Source organism: Canis lupus, chromosome 1, assembly GCF_048164855.1.
Source record: "Canis lupus baileyi chromosome 1, mCanLup2.hap1, whole genome shotgun sequence".
Lineage (NCBI taxonomy): Eukaryota > Metazoa > Chordata > Mammalia > Carnivora > Canidae > Canis > Canis lupus.
In genome coordinates, this window is record NC_132838.1 from 99,208,702 (window position 1) to 99,224,245 (window position 15,544).

The 15,544-nt window shown below is 53.2% G+C and overlaps 1 protein-coding gene across 3 annotated transcripts in view; it reads right to left on the reverse strand.

Moving 5' to 3' along the window:
* Positions 1-12,683: 12,683 nt before the first annotated feature.
* Positions 12,684-15,544, reverse strand: part of PHF2 (PHD finger protein 2) — a 67,284-nt gene continuing 64,423 nt past the window's right edge. For all 3 annotated transcript variants that reach the window (XM_072842086.1, XM_072842095.1, XM_072842106.1), the window contains 2 exons: positions 14,992-15,415; positions 12,684-14,585 (listed from right to left, as the gene is read on the reverse strand). In XM_072842086.1, the coding sequence (XP_072698187.1) occupies positions 14,497-14,585; positions 14,992-15,415 (513 nt within the window). In that variant the 3' untranslated portion in view covers positions 12,684-14,496. The remainder of the gene's footprint in view (positions 14,586-14,991; positions 15,416-15,544) is intronic.

Genomic DNA, 15,544 nt, shown 5'->3' on the forward strand with positions numbered 1-15,544 from the left:
AAAGAGATGATGATGATCACGCTCCCCAATGGCTCCTGCCGTCGAGCCTCTGCTCACAGGGCTCATCCATGTATCATCTCTTCTGGATTTCTGCTCAAGCATGTGCCCATCCTAATGGGAAGGCTCGTGTTTATGTGTGGTGCCAAGATGTCTATGTGCCATGAAGACTGGCCTTTTGTCACACCTGCAGCTTGCAAGCAGTTTCTCCCGGTCTGGAGACACATGTTCGCCCTGGTGGTAGAGCATCTTTCACGAAGGAACCAAAAGGTTCTATTTTTTTTTTAAAGATTTATTTATTCATTTATGATAGACAGAGAGAGAGAGAGAGAGAGAGAGAGAGAGGCAGAGACACCGGCAGAGGGAGAAGCAGGCTCCATGCCGGGAGCCCGACGTGGGACTCGATCCTGGGACTCCAGGATCGCGCCCTGGGCCAAAGGCAGGCGCCAAACCCCCGAGCCACCCAGGGATCCCATAAAGGCTCTATTTTTTATCAATTCTCCTTTTATGGATCATTCTCTTGATATGAAGCCTAAGAATGCTCTGGTCTAGGTGCTAAAGATTTTCCCCTGGGTTTTCTTGAAGTTTTGTAGTTTCCATTTTAGTTTAGATCTATGATCCATCTCGAGCTGGTGGTCATAGCACATGTGCAGTTTGGGTCGGGGCTCCTGGTTTATCGAGGACATCCTGTCACTCCAGCGGCATTCGAGGGAAGGCTCCTATGGGGTCACTCTGTGTGTCCTGTAGATCCCTGTGCCCTGTGTCTGTCCCCTGGCACCACCCTATCCCCTTTGCTGTGGGGACAGAGGGAGCCTTACTGTCGGGGGAGGGTCCCTCCTGGTCATGGCTGCCCAGCTGCCTGCATTTTTTAGCAGGGGCAGCTGTCACAGGGCCACAGACTGGAGGTTTCTTTCTTTCTTTTTTTTTTTTTAATTTTTATTTATTTATGATAGTCACAGAGAGAGAGAGAGAGAGAGGCAGAGAGACATAGGCAGAGGGATAAGCAGGCTCCATGCACAGGGAGCCCGACGTGGGATTCGACCCCGGGTCTCCAGGATCGCGTCCTGGGCCAAAGGCAGGCGCTAAACCGCTGCGCCACCGAGGGTTCCCAGACTGGAGGTTTCAACACGAGTTCGTTCTGCCCTAGTTCTGGAGGCTAGAAGCCCCAGATCAGGGTGTCACAGGGGTAGTTCCTTCTGCAGCTGAGGGGGAGGCTCTGCTCTCTCCTTGGCTTGTAGGTGGCATCCTCGTCCCGTGTCTGTGACTCCACATTTCCTGATATGCCAGCTGTATAGGATTAGGGTCACCCTAATCTCCTCCATTTAACTCAGCCTCCTCTATAAAGACCTTATCACTGAATAAGGTATCATTCTGAGGTACAGGGGCGAGGGTGTCAACACAGGTCTGCGGGTGCACCATCTGGCCCCTTGCACTTCTTTCAGGTGTGTGACTTTCCACGTGAATTTTACAATGGGCCTGTCTGTGTCTCCCAGGAGGTATCTCGAGGCTCCAGCAGGAATTGCACCAAATCTACAGACAGGTCTGGAAGCGCTGAGTTCTGTAGGGCGCTGGGGGTCAGGTTCCTGAGCATGGTGTGGCCCTCTCCACTCATGGAGGTCGTCTTTGGTTTCTTTCATCCACATTTTATAATTGTCAGCATTTCAGATCCCGTGCACATTCATCACACTCACACCGACGTATTTTATTCTCTTTGGAGTGAGTATAAATGATACTGTGTTTTTAATATCAATTTCCAAATGTCCTCATTACTCTAAAGACATACAATTGACTTTTGCCATTTTTATCCTTTATCCTCTGACCTTGCTGAACTCACTTATTACTTCAAAGGGTTTGTTTGCTGTTTGTTGACTCCTTTCGATTTTCTGTGTAGACAATCATGTCATCTGCAAATAGGTACAGTTTAATTTCTTTCACTCTGGTTGTAGAGCCAGTTGAGGGAGATCCCCTCTCTGTTCCTAGTTTGCTGAGGTGTTTTTTTTTTTTTAATCATGAATGTGTGTTAAATGTTGCCAAATGTTTTTCTTGCCTGAATTGATATCATCATATGGTTTTTCTTCTTTAACCAGTTGATGTGGATTGTATCGACTGATTTTAAAATCCTGAACCAGTCATGCATCCCTGGAATAATCCAGGAATGCTTCACAGTGATGGATTTGACTCAGCCACATTTTGTGGAAGGTTTTGCTTCTAAAATCATGAGAAATACTAGTTTTTAGTTGTCTTTTGGTACACTTTCTGTTTTGGTGCCAGGGAGCTCTTGGCCTTGTGAAACGTACTGGGAAGTGTTCCTTCCTCTTGTCTGAAGGAGATTGTACACAAATGGTGCTAATTTTTCTTTACGTGTTGGCTAGAATGGGACGCCTGGGTGGCTCAGTGGTTTGGCACCTGCCCTTGTCCCAGAGCATGATCCTGGAGTGCTGGGATCAAGCCCCATGTTGGGTTCCCTGAAGTGAGCCTGCTTCTTCCTCTGCTTGTGTCTCTGCCTCTCTCTCTCTCTCTCTCTCTGTGTGTGTGTGTCTCTCATGAATAAATAAATAAAATCTTTTTTAAAAAATGTTGGCTAGAATATTCTAGGGAAATCATTTTGCCCTGGAGATTTCTTTTTCAGGAGCTTTTAATTACCCATTCAATTTACTCAGTGGCTATAGGACTAGTCAGCTCGTTTCATTCATCTTGGTTGGACTTCGGTCATTTGTGATGTTGGAGGAATTCATCCATTTCTTCTAAGTTGTCAAATTCATGATCTTAAGTTTCGTAAGGTATTTCCCTGTTAGGTTTCAATGCTGGCAGGACCTCCAGTGATGCCCTGCTTCGTTCTGTTGGAGATTTGGGTCTCCTCTCTGTGGCTTAGCCAGTCTTGCTAGAAGATCAACTTTAAGGATTTTTTTTCATTAATTTTCTGATTTCTTTTCCTCTTTACCATCTCCTAGATTCCTACTCTTATCATGATTTCCTTTCTCCAGATTGCCTTGGATAGATTTAGTTCTTCTTTTTCTCATCTCTGGAGGTTCAAATGTAGATGACCTCCCAGGACTTTTATCATTCCTACCATAAGCATTTCCCTGTCTGCATGGCCTTCACTGCATCCTACAAATTTTGGCATGCCACGTTTTTGTTTTTCACCTAGTTCTACTCATTTTTGTAATTTCTTTGCAACTTCCTTTTTGTCACGTAATCACATAGAAACATGTTGATTACTTCCCGAGTGTTTGGACAGATTCCTTTTGTTTTCACCTTATTGATTTCAAAGGTGAATCAATTATGGCCAGAGGACACACTGTATGGGATTTCCATTCTTTCAAAAGTATTGAGGTTAGCATCATGGTCTGTGTTGGTAAATGCCCACGGCCATGTGAAAAGGATGTGTATTCCATAATGGTATGGGATGACAGCTCTGTATCTTCTCTGGCTGAGAGGGAGGAGTCGGCCTCCCAGTGATAACTGGCTTTGCCCGTCTCTCCTTCACCTCTTCAGGGTTTCGCTCCATGTACTTGGCAGATGTGTTGTTTAGCGCATAAACATTTAGGATTGCCGTGTCTCCTTGGCTCATTGCTGCCTTTATCATTACGTAATGCCTCTCTTTTTCCCTGGTCATTTTTTCTGCTCTGCACCTTACTTTTTGTGGCATTAAGGTAGGTAGTTATCTTTTTTGTGAATTAATGCTTGGAATGCATGTATCTTTTCCCATCCTTTCACTTTTCAACCTATCTGTGTCATCACGTTTAAAGTGAGTTTCTGAATGACAGCCGGTAACTGTAAGAGTTTTTATCCATTCTGCCAATCTGTGTTTTTTAATTGACATATTGAGATCATTTTTACGTAAAGTAATTATTGCTGTATTAGGGCTTACGTTTGCCATTACATGATTATTTTCCATTTGTCCCTTTGGTGTCTGTTCCTCTGATTTTTTTTTCCCCTTGCCTTTCTGTGGGTTACTTGAACATTTTTGAGGGCTCCGTTGTGATGTTTTATGGTAATTTTGAGTCTGTGTAGCTTTGTTAATGGTTGCTCTGGGTTCTACCACATACTGACATGAGTCATCACAGCCTCCTGGTGGAGGTATTTCACCAGTTTGAGTGATGTGCAGAAACCTTTTTTCCATTCAGATTCCCTCTGCTCTCCCAAATCTTAAAATGCAATTTTCCTAATTATTTCCTCTCGGTGCACGGAGCACCACATCCAAGGGCGCATGATGAATGAAACCCTTGAGGTGAAGTGATTACTTCTTGTTTACTTCTATTTTGACCTGTTCCGGCCTCCTTCTATCGGACAGCGTCCTGCAGGTGCTCCAACAACAAACCGGCTCAGTCTCCAGCCCTTGGAGAGAGAGCCTTTCTTTCCCTGAAGGAAAGCTGCACTGAGACTAGAACGCGAGGTGGACAGTCTTGAAAATCCTGCTGCCTCCTCCTGAGCTCAGCAGTGCCAGTCGGGGGCTCTGCTGTCACCGGAGGTGGTGCGTCTCTACAAGCAACACACCATTTTTCTCTGACTTCTGAAAAAGACCTTTTCTTTATCCTTACTTTTCACAAGCTTAGTTCCAGGATGTCAGCTGGTAACTGGAACAGTTTTTATCCATTCTACCAATCTGTGTGGGTGTGCATTTCTTTGAGTTTATCTTGCCTGGCATTTGCTCAGTCTCTTGAATCTGCAGGTTTATGTCTTTCGTGTGGTTTATGTTTGTGTGTTCTTATCAGAAACTCACACGTAACAAAATATTTTTATTGTGATGATGTTCAACTTGTCAGTTTTTACTATTATGTTTTGTTCCTTTTGAATCCCATCTAAAAACTCTTTGCCCACACAAATATGTGAAGATCTTCTCCTACGCTTTCTTCTAGAAGATGTGTAGTTTTAGCTTTGAAGTTAAGTCTCTGTCCTTTTTGGCCTTAATTTTTGTGTATGAGTGAAATAAGGACCAGAGTTCAGACATCTAGTTTTCCAGTAACATTTCTTGAAAAGACTCTCCCTTCTATGTTATGTTGAATTGCCATGGTAACTTTGTGGAAAACCAGTTGACCACATACATGTGGATTCGCTTCTAGACACTCCATCCAGTTCCATTTTTGTATATCGGCTATATTGTTTTGTTTACTTAGCTTAAAAATAAGTCTTAATAACTTTATATGAAATTTTGAAATCAACCAGTGTTAAGTCTAATTTTGTTTGTTCATTCAAGTTTTTTTACTTCTCTCAGCAGTTTCTGTAGTTTCCAGCATATAGGTCTTGCAAATATTCTTGTTCAATATTCCCAAGAATTTTGTGTTTTTATGTACTGCTGTATAATTTCACTCTCTGGTAGTTAATTGCTAGCACATAGAAAATACAGTTGATTTCTAAATACTGATTTTGTGGGATGCCGGGGTGGCTCAGTGGTTGAGTGTCTGCCTTTGGCTCAGGGCGTGATCTGGGGTCCTGGGGTCGAGTCCCACATCGGGCTTTCTGCAGGGAGCCTGCTTCTCCCTCTGCCTGTGTCTCTGCCTCTCTCTCTGTGTCTCTCATGAATAAATAAAATCTTTAAAAATAAATAAATACTGATCTTGTATCTTGTGACATTTGTCAATCTGTCCACTCATCACTTTTTCCTCTTTCTCTCGTTCGTTGGTCAGTACACATAAAACTGATTTATGCTCTGGGTCTTCACTCAAATCAGTTCCAGTAGCTCTTCTGTAGATTCCTGAGGGATTATTATGTACATGACCTGTTAATGTTCTTTACTCTGCAGGCCTTTTATTCCTCTCTCTCACCTTATCGCACTGGCTTAGTACACTCCTGAATGGAAGTGATAAGAATATTCCATTCTGTTTTGGGGGGAATACCCTGTGTTCTCCCCAAAATATATGTCCTTTACCAGGACATCCACTGAAGACATTACCTTCTATTTCCAGTTTCCTGAAAATTTTTCATCCTCAATGGGTACTCAATTTTATCAAGGGGGTTGGTTTTTTTTTCTTTTTCTTTTAGTCTACTGAAATGATCATATAGCATACAGTTGTCTTCTTTCTTCTTTCAATATAGTGAATTACATTGATTGATTTGAGAATGCTAAGTCAACTTTACCTTCCTGAGATAAACCCCACTTAAACACAACTTTTTTTATACATGCTGCTGGATTTGATTGTTGATACTTTATTTTTTTTAATTTATTAATACTTTATTTATTTATTTATTTTAATAATAAATTTATTTTTTATTGGTGTTCAATTTGTTTGTTGATACTCTATGGAGAATCTCATATTTATATTCATAAAAGGTATAGAATTTATAATTTTCTTTGCAATTTCTTTGTGATGTCTGTAGTTTTGACCTAAGGGTAATGCTAGCCACATAAAATGAGATAAGAAGTGTTGCCTCATCCTGTATTTTTTGAAAGAGTTTATAAATCTTCATAAAATGTCTCTAGAATTCACCAATAAAGTCACTGGGGCCTGGGATTTTTTTTTGTGGGGAAAGGCTTTTTAATTATGAATTCAGATTGTTTTATACTCAGGGGGCTAATCAGATATCCTATCTCTTGCAGCTCTGATGTTTTGTATCCTTCAAGAAATTTGTTACTATAGAACTTATTTTATAAAGTTGATCATAATAATCTTTTATTCTTTAATGTCTATAGGGTCTGTAGTAATGACCACTTTTCCATTCGTGATCTTAGGAGTTGGTATCTTCTCCACGTTTTTTCTTGGTCTGTCTAGCTGGAGACTTATTAATGTTATTGATATTTTCAAAGACCCAATTGCTGGTTTAATTAATGTTCTCTATTATTTGTCTACTTTCTACTTCATTGCTTTTTTTCATGTGAATATTTAAGTTGAAGATTAAAGCAGTCAGAAGAAGTAAAGTTAAGAATTTCAAACTTGGGGCACCTGGGTGGCTCAGTCAATTAAGTGTCCAACTAGTGATTTTGGCTCAGGTCATGATCTCGGTGTTGTGGGATGGAGTCCCACATCAGGCTCCGTGCTTAGCAGGGATCCCGCTTGAGATTCTCGCCCTCTGCCCCTTCCCTCCTTCAAATACATAAATCTTAATTTAAAAAAAAAAAAGAATTCAGAAGTTAGTCACAGTAGCCACATTTCAAATGCTCACGTGAATTATACCAACATTTCTATCTTTGCAAATAATTCCACTGGATGGCTCTGGTCTGGGGGTGGGAGGTCTATTTCTCAGTTGTTCCCATTTATTTTAGCAAGCCATTTCTGAAAGCTTCTTGGATGAGCCATGCAGCCCTCTAATCCACCATAGTCTCCTGATAAACATAATTTTGTCTCCAGCTCAGGCCGTATGGCCACCTACCTTCATCCAGGTACCTCTGCCTCCTCTCGGCCCTGACTGCCTGTTCCCCATTTCTGCTTCCAGAAACACCTTCCAACACAGACATCTGCCCCTGCTCAAATGCAATAGCCCCATTGCCTGGAATCCCACAAGACTTTCCAGTGAGGCATGATCTGCCTCCCAATAGCCTGCGCCATGATTTAGATAGGTCACTGAGTCACTTGTGTCATTTCTCCATCACATACTGGTCCGCAGGGGGACAGAGAAGGGGAACAGAGGTACTTGCTCACTTCTCTTGGGCCAGGCCCATGTCCTAAGCCCCAGAGCTCAGGGCCCTCAGAGCTACCGAGGAAAACAGGTTCCTGCTCTTTGAGACCAGCTGGGTTTGGGGTGTGAGCCAAGCATCCAGGAGGGCATGAGCTCCCCAGCAGCAGTGCAAAGAACTGAGAGCACTAGTCTGGAATGGGTGCAGGGACAAAGGGTAGGGCCTGGGGCCTTGTGCTTTTCCATCCAGGGCCCCTGGGCCACCGGGACAGGCCAGCCCAACCCTTTACAGGAGTGGCTGGCATCTCTCCCTGACAGCCTGCCCTCCAGCCCTCCAGCCATGAATCACCTAGGCCTCACAGGAGGAAGCAGCGATAACCCCCGGCCCCAGAAGGGCCCCCCCCATCTCTGTCTTAATCCACCCTGCAGGGCAGGGCTCCACAGCCCCCTCCACTCCCTCCCCTGTCTGCCTGCACACCCCTGCCCCGCCCCCCACACCATGAGCTCCTTGGCCTGGAGCCCCCTTCCTCACAACCTCCTCCCTTTCTTGCAACCTCCCCCCTTCCTACCTCCGCCTCCCCCTGGGTCCCTGGTCTCTCAGCCCACCTGGCTCTCCCAAACTGCCTGCCCTGAGCCCTAGCACCCAGCAAAGGGTGAGGCTGGGGACTGTCTTCTGAGGGACATGGGCTGGGACCGACGCCCTGAGAGGATGGAGGCAGTTAGCAGGGAGCCACAGAGGGTGAGAGAGCTGGACAGCCCACCAGAGGACACGGTGAACAAGGCTAAATGTGGGGATCTAGAAGAGGGAAATGACAGGGCAGGGCCAGTGTAGGGGGCCCGGGGTGCTGAGGGGAGCTGGTGGGGGGTCCCAGGGGCAGGGGTCCCGGGGATGCTGGGGGGGGGGCCCAAGAGTGTGTGTGGGGGTCCCAGGGAGGGCTCAGGGAGCCAGCAGGTGCTCTGATCTGAGCCAACCCAGTGTAGGGGTGCAGGAGGACAGGTGAGAAGCCTCCCTAGGACCCAAAGGGCAGAGGAGCAGAGGCTCCAGCAGCTGTGTGGATGTGGCCATGGGACACCCTGAGGAGGGTCCATTCCACAGGGAGGAAGTTGAGGCCCACAGAACCAGGAGCCTCCTTCCCCTCTTTCCTCCAAGCAGGCACATCCGCTGTTTGGGAAATGCGGTTTGCGGGGGGAGGGGGGATTGCGATCTTGAAATAACACTGGCTGGAGCTGGGGGGAGGCTGGGGGCCAGCGGGTGGACAATCAATTATGAGGATCCCGCCGTGAGCGGGCCGGGCGGGGGCCCAGCCAGGCCGGCTGTTTACATGCGTGCTCGTCTGTTTGGGGCCTGCAAATCCGTGTCAGATGTTAATGGAACAGCGTCATTTTTCTGCCGAGGTGGCATCCCCGGGGATGTTTGGATGAGGCGGCCGGCGGGACTCGGCCTGGGAAAGGCGGGCGGCGGCTGAGGAGGGAGGTCATCTGTCAGGCTGCCCGACAGCCGCTGCCCCGCCCAGGCCCCCTGTCCACCGGCGGGGAGGCACCCCACGCCCATGCTCTCCAGGAGGGAGGAGACTGCAAAGTGCTCCCAGCGGGCCCAGGCCCCTCGGCCACCTCCTGCGGTGACCCGACCCCCTGCGGGCGTGGCCAAGAGGACAGCGGGTGGGCCAGGGGGACACACTCCCACGCATCCCAGCTGGCGCCTCTCCTCTGTCCCTCCACTCGCGGTCAGCAGACCGAACAAGAGGCCCAGAGACAGGAAGTGACTGCTGGAGATCACACAGCCGGCGGCCCTTGGGTGAGAGAGGGGGTGGAGGCCTTCCTGAGGTCCCACCGCCAGGCAGCCAGGCGAGGGGTGCCCACCCCTCCTGACTCGTAGGGCCGGTAGGGGACATGACCTTGCCAGAACCTTGGCCCTGCTGAGCTCTCCACCCTCCCTGTGCCCCACTATTCCTTGGGAAGCTCACTCCTGCCCCAGGGCCTTTGCACAGGCCTTTTTGCAACCCCAACACTTACATCAGGCCCTCTGCTCAAAGACTGTCTCCTCCGAGAGGCCTCCAGCCCAGGGCCCAAGCCGCCCCTCCCGCACAGGCCAAGGCGGAGGCGCAGCGGTAAGGGACCAGCCGCAGGAAAGCTCGAGCACTCGGCCTCGCACACAGTAGGCACTCTGGAAATGCAGTCACACTGGCCACCTAGTGTTTGACAGAACGTTGTGCCTCTGCGACCGTGGGAATTACTGTGCAGGGGACTTGCTTTCCAGGACTGGGAACTAGCGGGTAGCAGCCTTTCTAAAACCCTGGATGGGGAGCCCCCTTGACAGTCCTTCTTCTCTACCCAAAGAGGGCAGAGACCCCCCCCCAAACGATCTGCCTCAGTGTCCCTCTCTGCAAAGAGAGCCTCTTGCTCGGCTGTGCAGAGGTGGGGTGGGCAGGGCTGGGTGGAGGGCAGGTCTCTGTGTAGCCTGCAGAGCTAGAGACCCTCATGGGGGGGGGGCGGCGAAACCAGGTGAGGGGACGGCACCTGCGCCCTTCACACAGCTGCCGGTGCCACAGTGTGACCTGGCCCTGCTGCCTGGAATTCAGCCCCCTGCTCCAGCCATCCCCACCTCAGGGCCTTTGCACGGCAGCCACCTTCCATCTGCTCTTGCCTCCTGGGGACCGAGAACTGTCCTACCTGCACTTGAACCCCAGCTCCACCAGCTGTGAGGCTGCATGCCTCAGTTTCTCCCTGGTTAAGATACAGACAGTCCTAGGACCTTCGAGGACAGTGGCGAGCGTGAAGCTGCCAGGACCTGGTTGGTGTAGGAACAGACCCCCCCTCCCCCCCCCAGGCGCTCACCTAGGTCAGGACGACCGACCCCTCGCTCCTTCCAGAGTTGAGCCCCGGCGCCACACCCCCACCTCCACAGCCCCCACACCACTGGCTCCCACTCCGATGCCTCGACGGTTGGTTCCCGGCCCTGCCCTGCCCCCTGGTGGTCACTCTTGACATTTCCCCAAGGCGCCCAGTGGGACCCTTGCCGGCTGGTCCCCAGCCTGGAGGGGGCCCAGGGGCCCACAGTGCTGGGCACAGGGCGGGGTGGAGGCTCCCAGGGAGGGGGTGCAGCGAGGGGCTCCCGAGGGAGGCGAGCCCCAGGGGGTACGGGAGCCCTGGAGGGACGCCGCCTGCCTCGGGGCCTTTGCTCACGTTGCTAAAGACGTTCCGGTCTCCCCGTGGGAAGCCCCCTTACCTGGGTGTGCACGCAGACGCTGGCCAGACCTCGTCCTCCTCCAGGCCAGGCAGCGGTCTCTCCTGAGCTCCGCGACCTCTTTGGGGAAGTGCGCTGGATGATGGCTCCAGAAGGTTCTGAGCACTGCCTGGCCCAGCACGTAGCAGCTGTGGGTGACCATGGAATCCCGCTGGACTTGGGAAGGCCGGGCTGGAGCGCGGCGTGGGCCCTGTGGTGGTGACGATGGCTCCAGCCGCCCCTAGGGCCACCCTCCTCGGGCTCTGCAGGCCCACAGGATGGGGAGGTGGGGAGTTAGGGCCTGGGGTCAGGAGCCTGGGAGTGGGTGCTGGGCCTCCCCATCTGGAGGCGGTCAGCCTCAGCAGCTGACCCGCACCTGCTGCAACTGCCTTGGGAGCCCGGCGCGGGGGCAGGGGCCTTGGGCCTGGAGCTCATGCTTGCGGGACTCGTGCCCGTGGGGACGTCTGAAAGCCCAGAGGCTGGCGGTGGAGGCGGTGGGAAGGAAGCGTGGTGACCTGGACCCGGGCCCTGGGTATGAACGGACCGCACAGCCTGCCCTGCCCGGAGGGGGAGACCCCAGAAAATCCACAGCACCTGGCCCCTCCACCCCTGCGGGGTGCACCCAGGGCCACAGCTCAGACACGCCCAGCCAGGGACCCTGTTGGGACACCTTGCACAGGCTGCGGGGCCCCATGGGGGCACAGGGCACGGCCCAGGGATCCTGCGTTGGGGCTTAGGGCTCAGGGGATGCTGGGTAGCCTCTGGGAGCCTCTCCCCAGCCCTGACCTCAGCCCCCTGCCCCCAGACAAGCTCTAAAGGTCCAGTCCTGACAGCCACACGAAGGCAGGGGTACCAGGAGCACCCAGACGGCCCAGCCTCCAGGGTGCGGGCTCAGGGCAGGCCAGTCTGGGTTTGGTGGGCATCCGGAGAGGGGCCTGCAGAACAGGGCACCTGATGGCTGTGAGGTGACAGCGTGGTCACCCGCCCCCCCCCACCCCCGGAGCCATGGAGCAGAATCTGTCTGGAGCTGGGCAGGGATAAGACAGCAGCAAGCAGGGAGAGTGCCCAGTCGGGGGGACGTGGGCTGTTGGGGGCTCTGGGACGGTGCTACCTCCAAGGGCAGCAACGCCTGAGATGCCCAACAGAGGGGCCGCCCCACGTGGACACAGGGCACCACGGGGGGGCAGCACTTTCCATTCAGGAGAGTGGGTACCTGGAGCCCCACCCCAACCCTCCAGCTCAGGGAGGTCCTGGAGGCGCTCAGCCGCGTGGGGCACAGATGGCCACGCTGGCTGCCCAGCAGGATGGAGGGACCTTGCTGTGCTTTGTCACAAATGGCACATGATGAACTGCCACCCACACACCGTCTGAATACACTGCCCACCCACAGACGCTCTCAGCGGGGCGGCCTGCGTCTGGAGGCTTGGTGCATGGACAGGCAGCTCTGCTAGCTGGAGCCCCATGCCCAGACCAAGCCCATCGGCCCCTGTGGACCAGCCTCAGTATGACAGGCCCGGCCGGCAGCAGGGATGCCCAGCGGGTCCCTCCCGGGTGCCCGAACCCTCCGTCCTCTCCGGCCCCACGTCCCGACTGCAGGGGCGTAGACAGATCCTGCACAGCCGCGGAGCATCTCTGGGTGCCTGGCCTGCACTCACCGGCCTCCGCTAGGTACGCACCGTGGGCAGTAGGTGCTTCTGGAGGCTCCCGAGGCTGCCCGGGGCCGCGGTCACGGAGCCGGGGTCCCACAGGCCGCCGGCCCCCACGGGCTCTTCGGGCCGTTCCTGCAGGCGGCGTGGGGCACGGCGGCTCTGGGGTGCAGGGCAGCACGTGGGCCGGGCCCTCGGTGCCCCCTCCCACCACCCCCACCGCGGGAGCAGACGCTGGCGAGTGAGCAGGAACGACACAGACATGGTTCTGTACAAAACCTGAAATATTTTTACTCTTTTAAAACTTTGATCTAAGCTGCCTTAGACCTCATGGACTCGATACAAGAGTAATATGAATTGGGAAATAAAACACTTTAATAGCCACGGTAAACTTTGTTAGAAATGTACATGTTGCCAAATAATAATAATAAACTTTAAAAAATAAAAGAGAGAGAGAGAGAGAACAGCTTGATGGCCGGGTTAGATTATATAAATGTTCAACGAGGACGGGCAAGGAGCCTCGCAGACGCCGGGACGGCACGGTGGGCGCCGTGGGCGCCCTGCGAGCTCGTCCGCCAGCCTCGGGGCCGGCCTCACGGACACGGCGCCCGGGGACAGGCGTATAAACAAAGCTCATAAGAAATGTACAAATATAAAAAGCTACAAACATTAATAAATTACAGCATCACAAAACACAGAAACACTTCACAAGGTGCTAAGTAAAATAACTGCATCCCCACCCCCTTCGCCAACGAGACGGAAAGAAAGAGCTGGTGTCCGGGTCGGAGACCCCGCGCCCGCCGCGTGGAACGGGTCTGGGGCGCGGTTTGCTGCTGCAAACACACAGAGAAGGCTCCGCAGACACCACTTGTTTTTCAGGCAATACCTTAGTTCCTAAAAGAAAAAAGTAACACCAACAGGAACAATAAACAGAAAGAAGGAAGGCAAACCCAAGTGTTCGTCATACTCGGCAAAAAACTCGTATAAATGTTAATGACGGACTCTCTAGAAAGAAATTCCTAAAGATACTTTTACTCTTATAAAAAAGAAGTTATTTAAAAAGCTATTTACACGCTACATTCTATGAAAAATATGCTTCAGGAGATACATCTAAAATTAAAATACAGGATTGCCTGAGAAACAACTCCAGCCCCCTCCATGTCGACGGGCGGACGTTCAGTCCGGGGTCCACCTGGGGACTCGACACCAAACACACAGGTGACAAGACAGACGTGCTGGGCCCCGCGTCCTCGGGCTGCCCGCCGCCATCCGCCCCGCCAGGCGGGGTGCCTCGGCTGAGAAGTGCTTCTAGGAGTGTAGCCGGGGGGGCAGCACGGGGCCCCCCCCCACGGCTTGGCCCAGGCCCCCAGGCCCCACATCACAGCTGGGCCCGACCCTGCCTGGGGGGAGAGGGGGAACCCCGTGATGGCGCCCCCTCCCCACCAACACACTGACCCTGCTCACGGCCCCGGCGTCCCAAGAAAGGCCCCAGCCATTCAGGGCACGACACCCAACATCCGGCCCGCCACCCGCCACCGGGGAGCACAGAGGCCCCTCTCCCGGCCGGGCCGCACACTCTCTGGACTGTCTGAGAATCACTCAGGAAGAGCAGGGGGGCACAGAAGACCCCACTCTCTCCTCCTCTTCCTCTCTAGTGTTCTTTCCTTTTTTAAGCCTCTGGAGCCTACCGGCCTGTGGCCAGCTCGGACTCTGGGCCTGGTGAGCACTGGCTCACTCCTCCTTCCTCGAAGGACTCATGTTCCCAACAGAGCTGCAGAAGCCCTGTGATCACACCCACACTCAGGGGGGCCCAGAGGCTCTCCTGGAACTGGAATGGTCCTCAAACAGGCAGGGCCGAGTTTCGGGAACTGGTCACTCTAAGCAACTTGAGAAAGGACGTCCGTCCGCGTCGGTGCGCTCTGCCGGCTGAAGCAACAGATGCTCATATGGGGGGAGTGGTGGCCGGGAGGGCCAGGCCCTCCCCAGGGTGAGGCAGCGCAGCCGCCCTCCTGGGGGCTGATGTCCTAGCGGGGCTCCGGGGGTCCTGAGCGGAGCAGAAGGATCCTGGCTTTCCAAACTTTAAAGGAGCAGTTTTCCATTCCGATGAATTTTCAAAATTTTCCCAAGCCTCTGCTTGGCGGTGGCCATGCCCTTCTTTGTACGTTTTCCTGCAGGCAGAGGAGATGGAAATGTGCCAGGTGAGCAGAGGTCAGGGGAGGCCGGGGTCCCACCCTTGGGGCACGGTGACAAGGGCGGGGAGCACTGCTACAGGGGTGAGGCACAGGGTGGAGACAGGTGGGGCTCAGGGGACGGTGGGGACCAAGGACCTCACAGCAGTCCTGCCCCCAACGGATCCCCTCGGGCCCTCCCAGGAGCCTTCAGCCTGGCACTGACCACACCTCCTCCTGGCCAGGCCCTGAAGCCCAGGCCACCAGACCCGCCCGGCCCATGTGTGACCACAGCTTCCTGTCCAAAGGGCCGAGGGGTGGCTGTGGACACATGGCCAAGCTGCACAAGGAACCTGCCGTCCCCACGGTATAGCCGTGGGCGGCCTGGGGAATGCAGGCACGGTACCTTTGGCAGCGGTGTTGTTGGGGGATGATGCGGAGGGCCGCCTCTGCGTGAGGAAGACCCCGGGGGCCATGGGCTGGGAGGCTCGGCCAGCCTGCGCCCCTGCAAAGGCTCCAGCCGCCGTGTATTCGTGGTCCGCCAGGCTGCTGCTATGTGCCTCAGGCGGGGGCTCAGGTGAGCTGCCCTCCTGGGAGGCCTGGCTACTGGCTGTGCTGGTAGAGGCCGGGGTGGTGGAGGCCGGGGTGGTGGAGGCCGAGGTGGTAGAGGCCGAGGTGGTGGAGGCCGAGGTGGTGGAGGCGGACGTGGTGCTGGCAGACGTGGTGCTGGCAGACGTGGTGCTGGCAGAGGTGGTGGAGGCGGAGGGGGAGGGCGTGTTGGGAGCCAGCTTCCTCTTGGTGTTCTTTTTCTTTCTGCTCTTCTGCTCCTCCTTTGGACACAGCACATGGGCGGCCTCAGACGCTGAGTGGCCCCTCAGGCCTCCTGAGCGAGGGGATGAGTCCCCTGCCCCATCACCCCCCATTACCCAACCCTGAGTGGCCAGTTCCCGCCTCCCCAA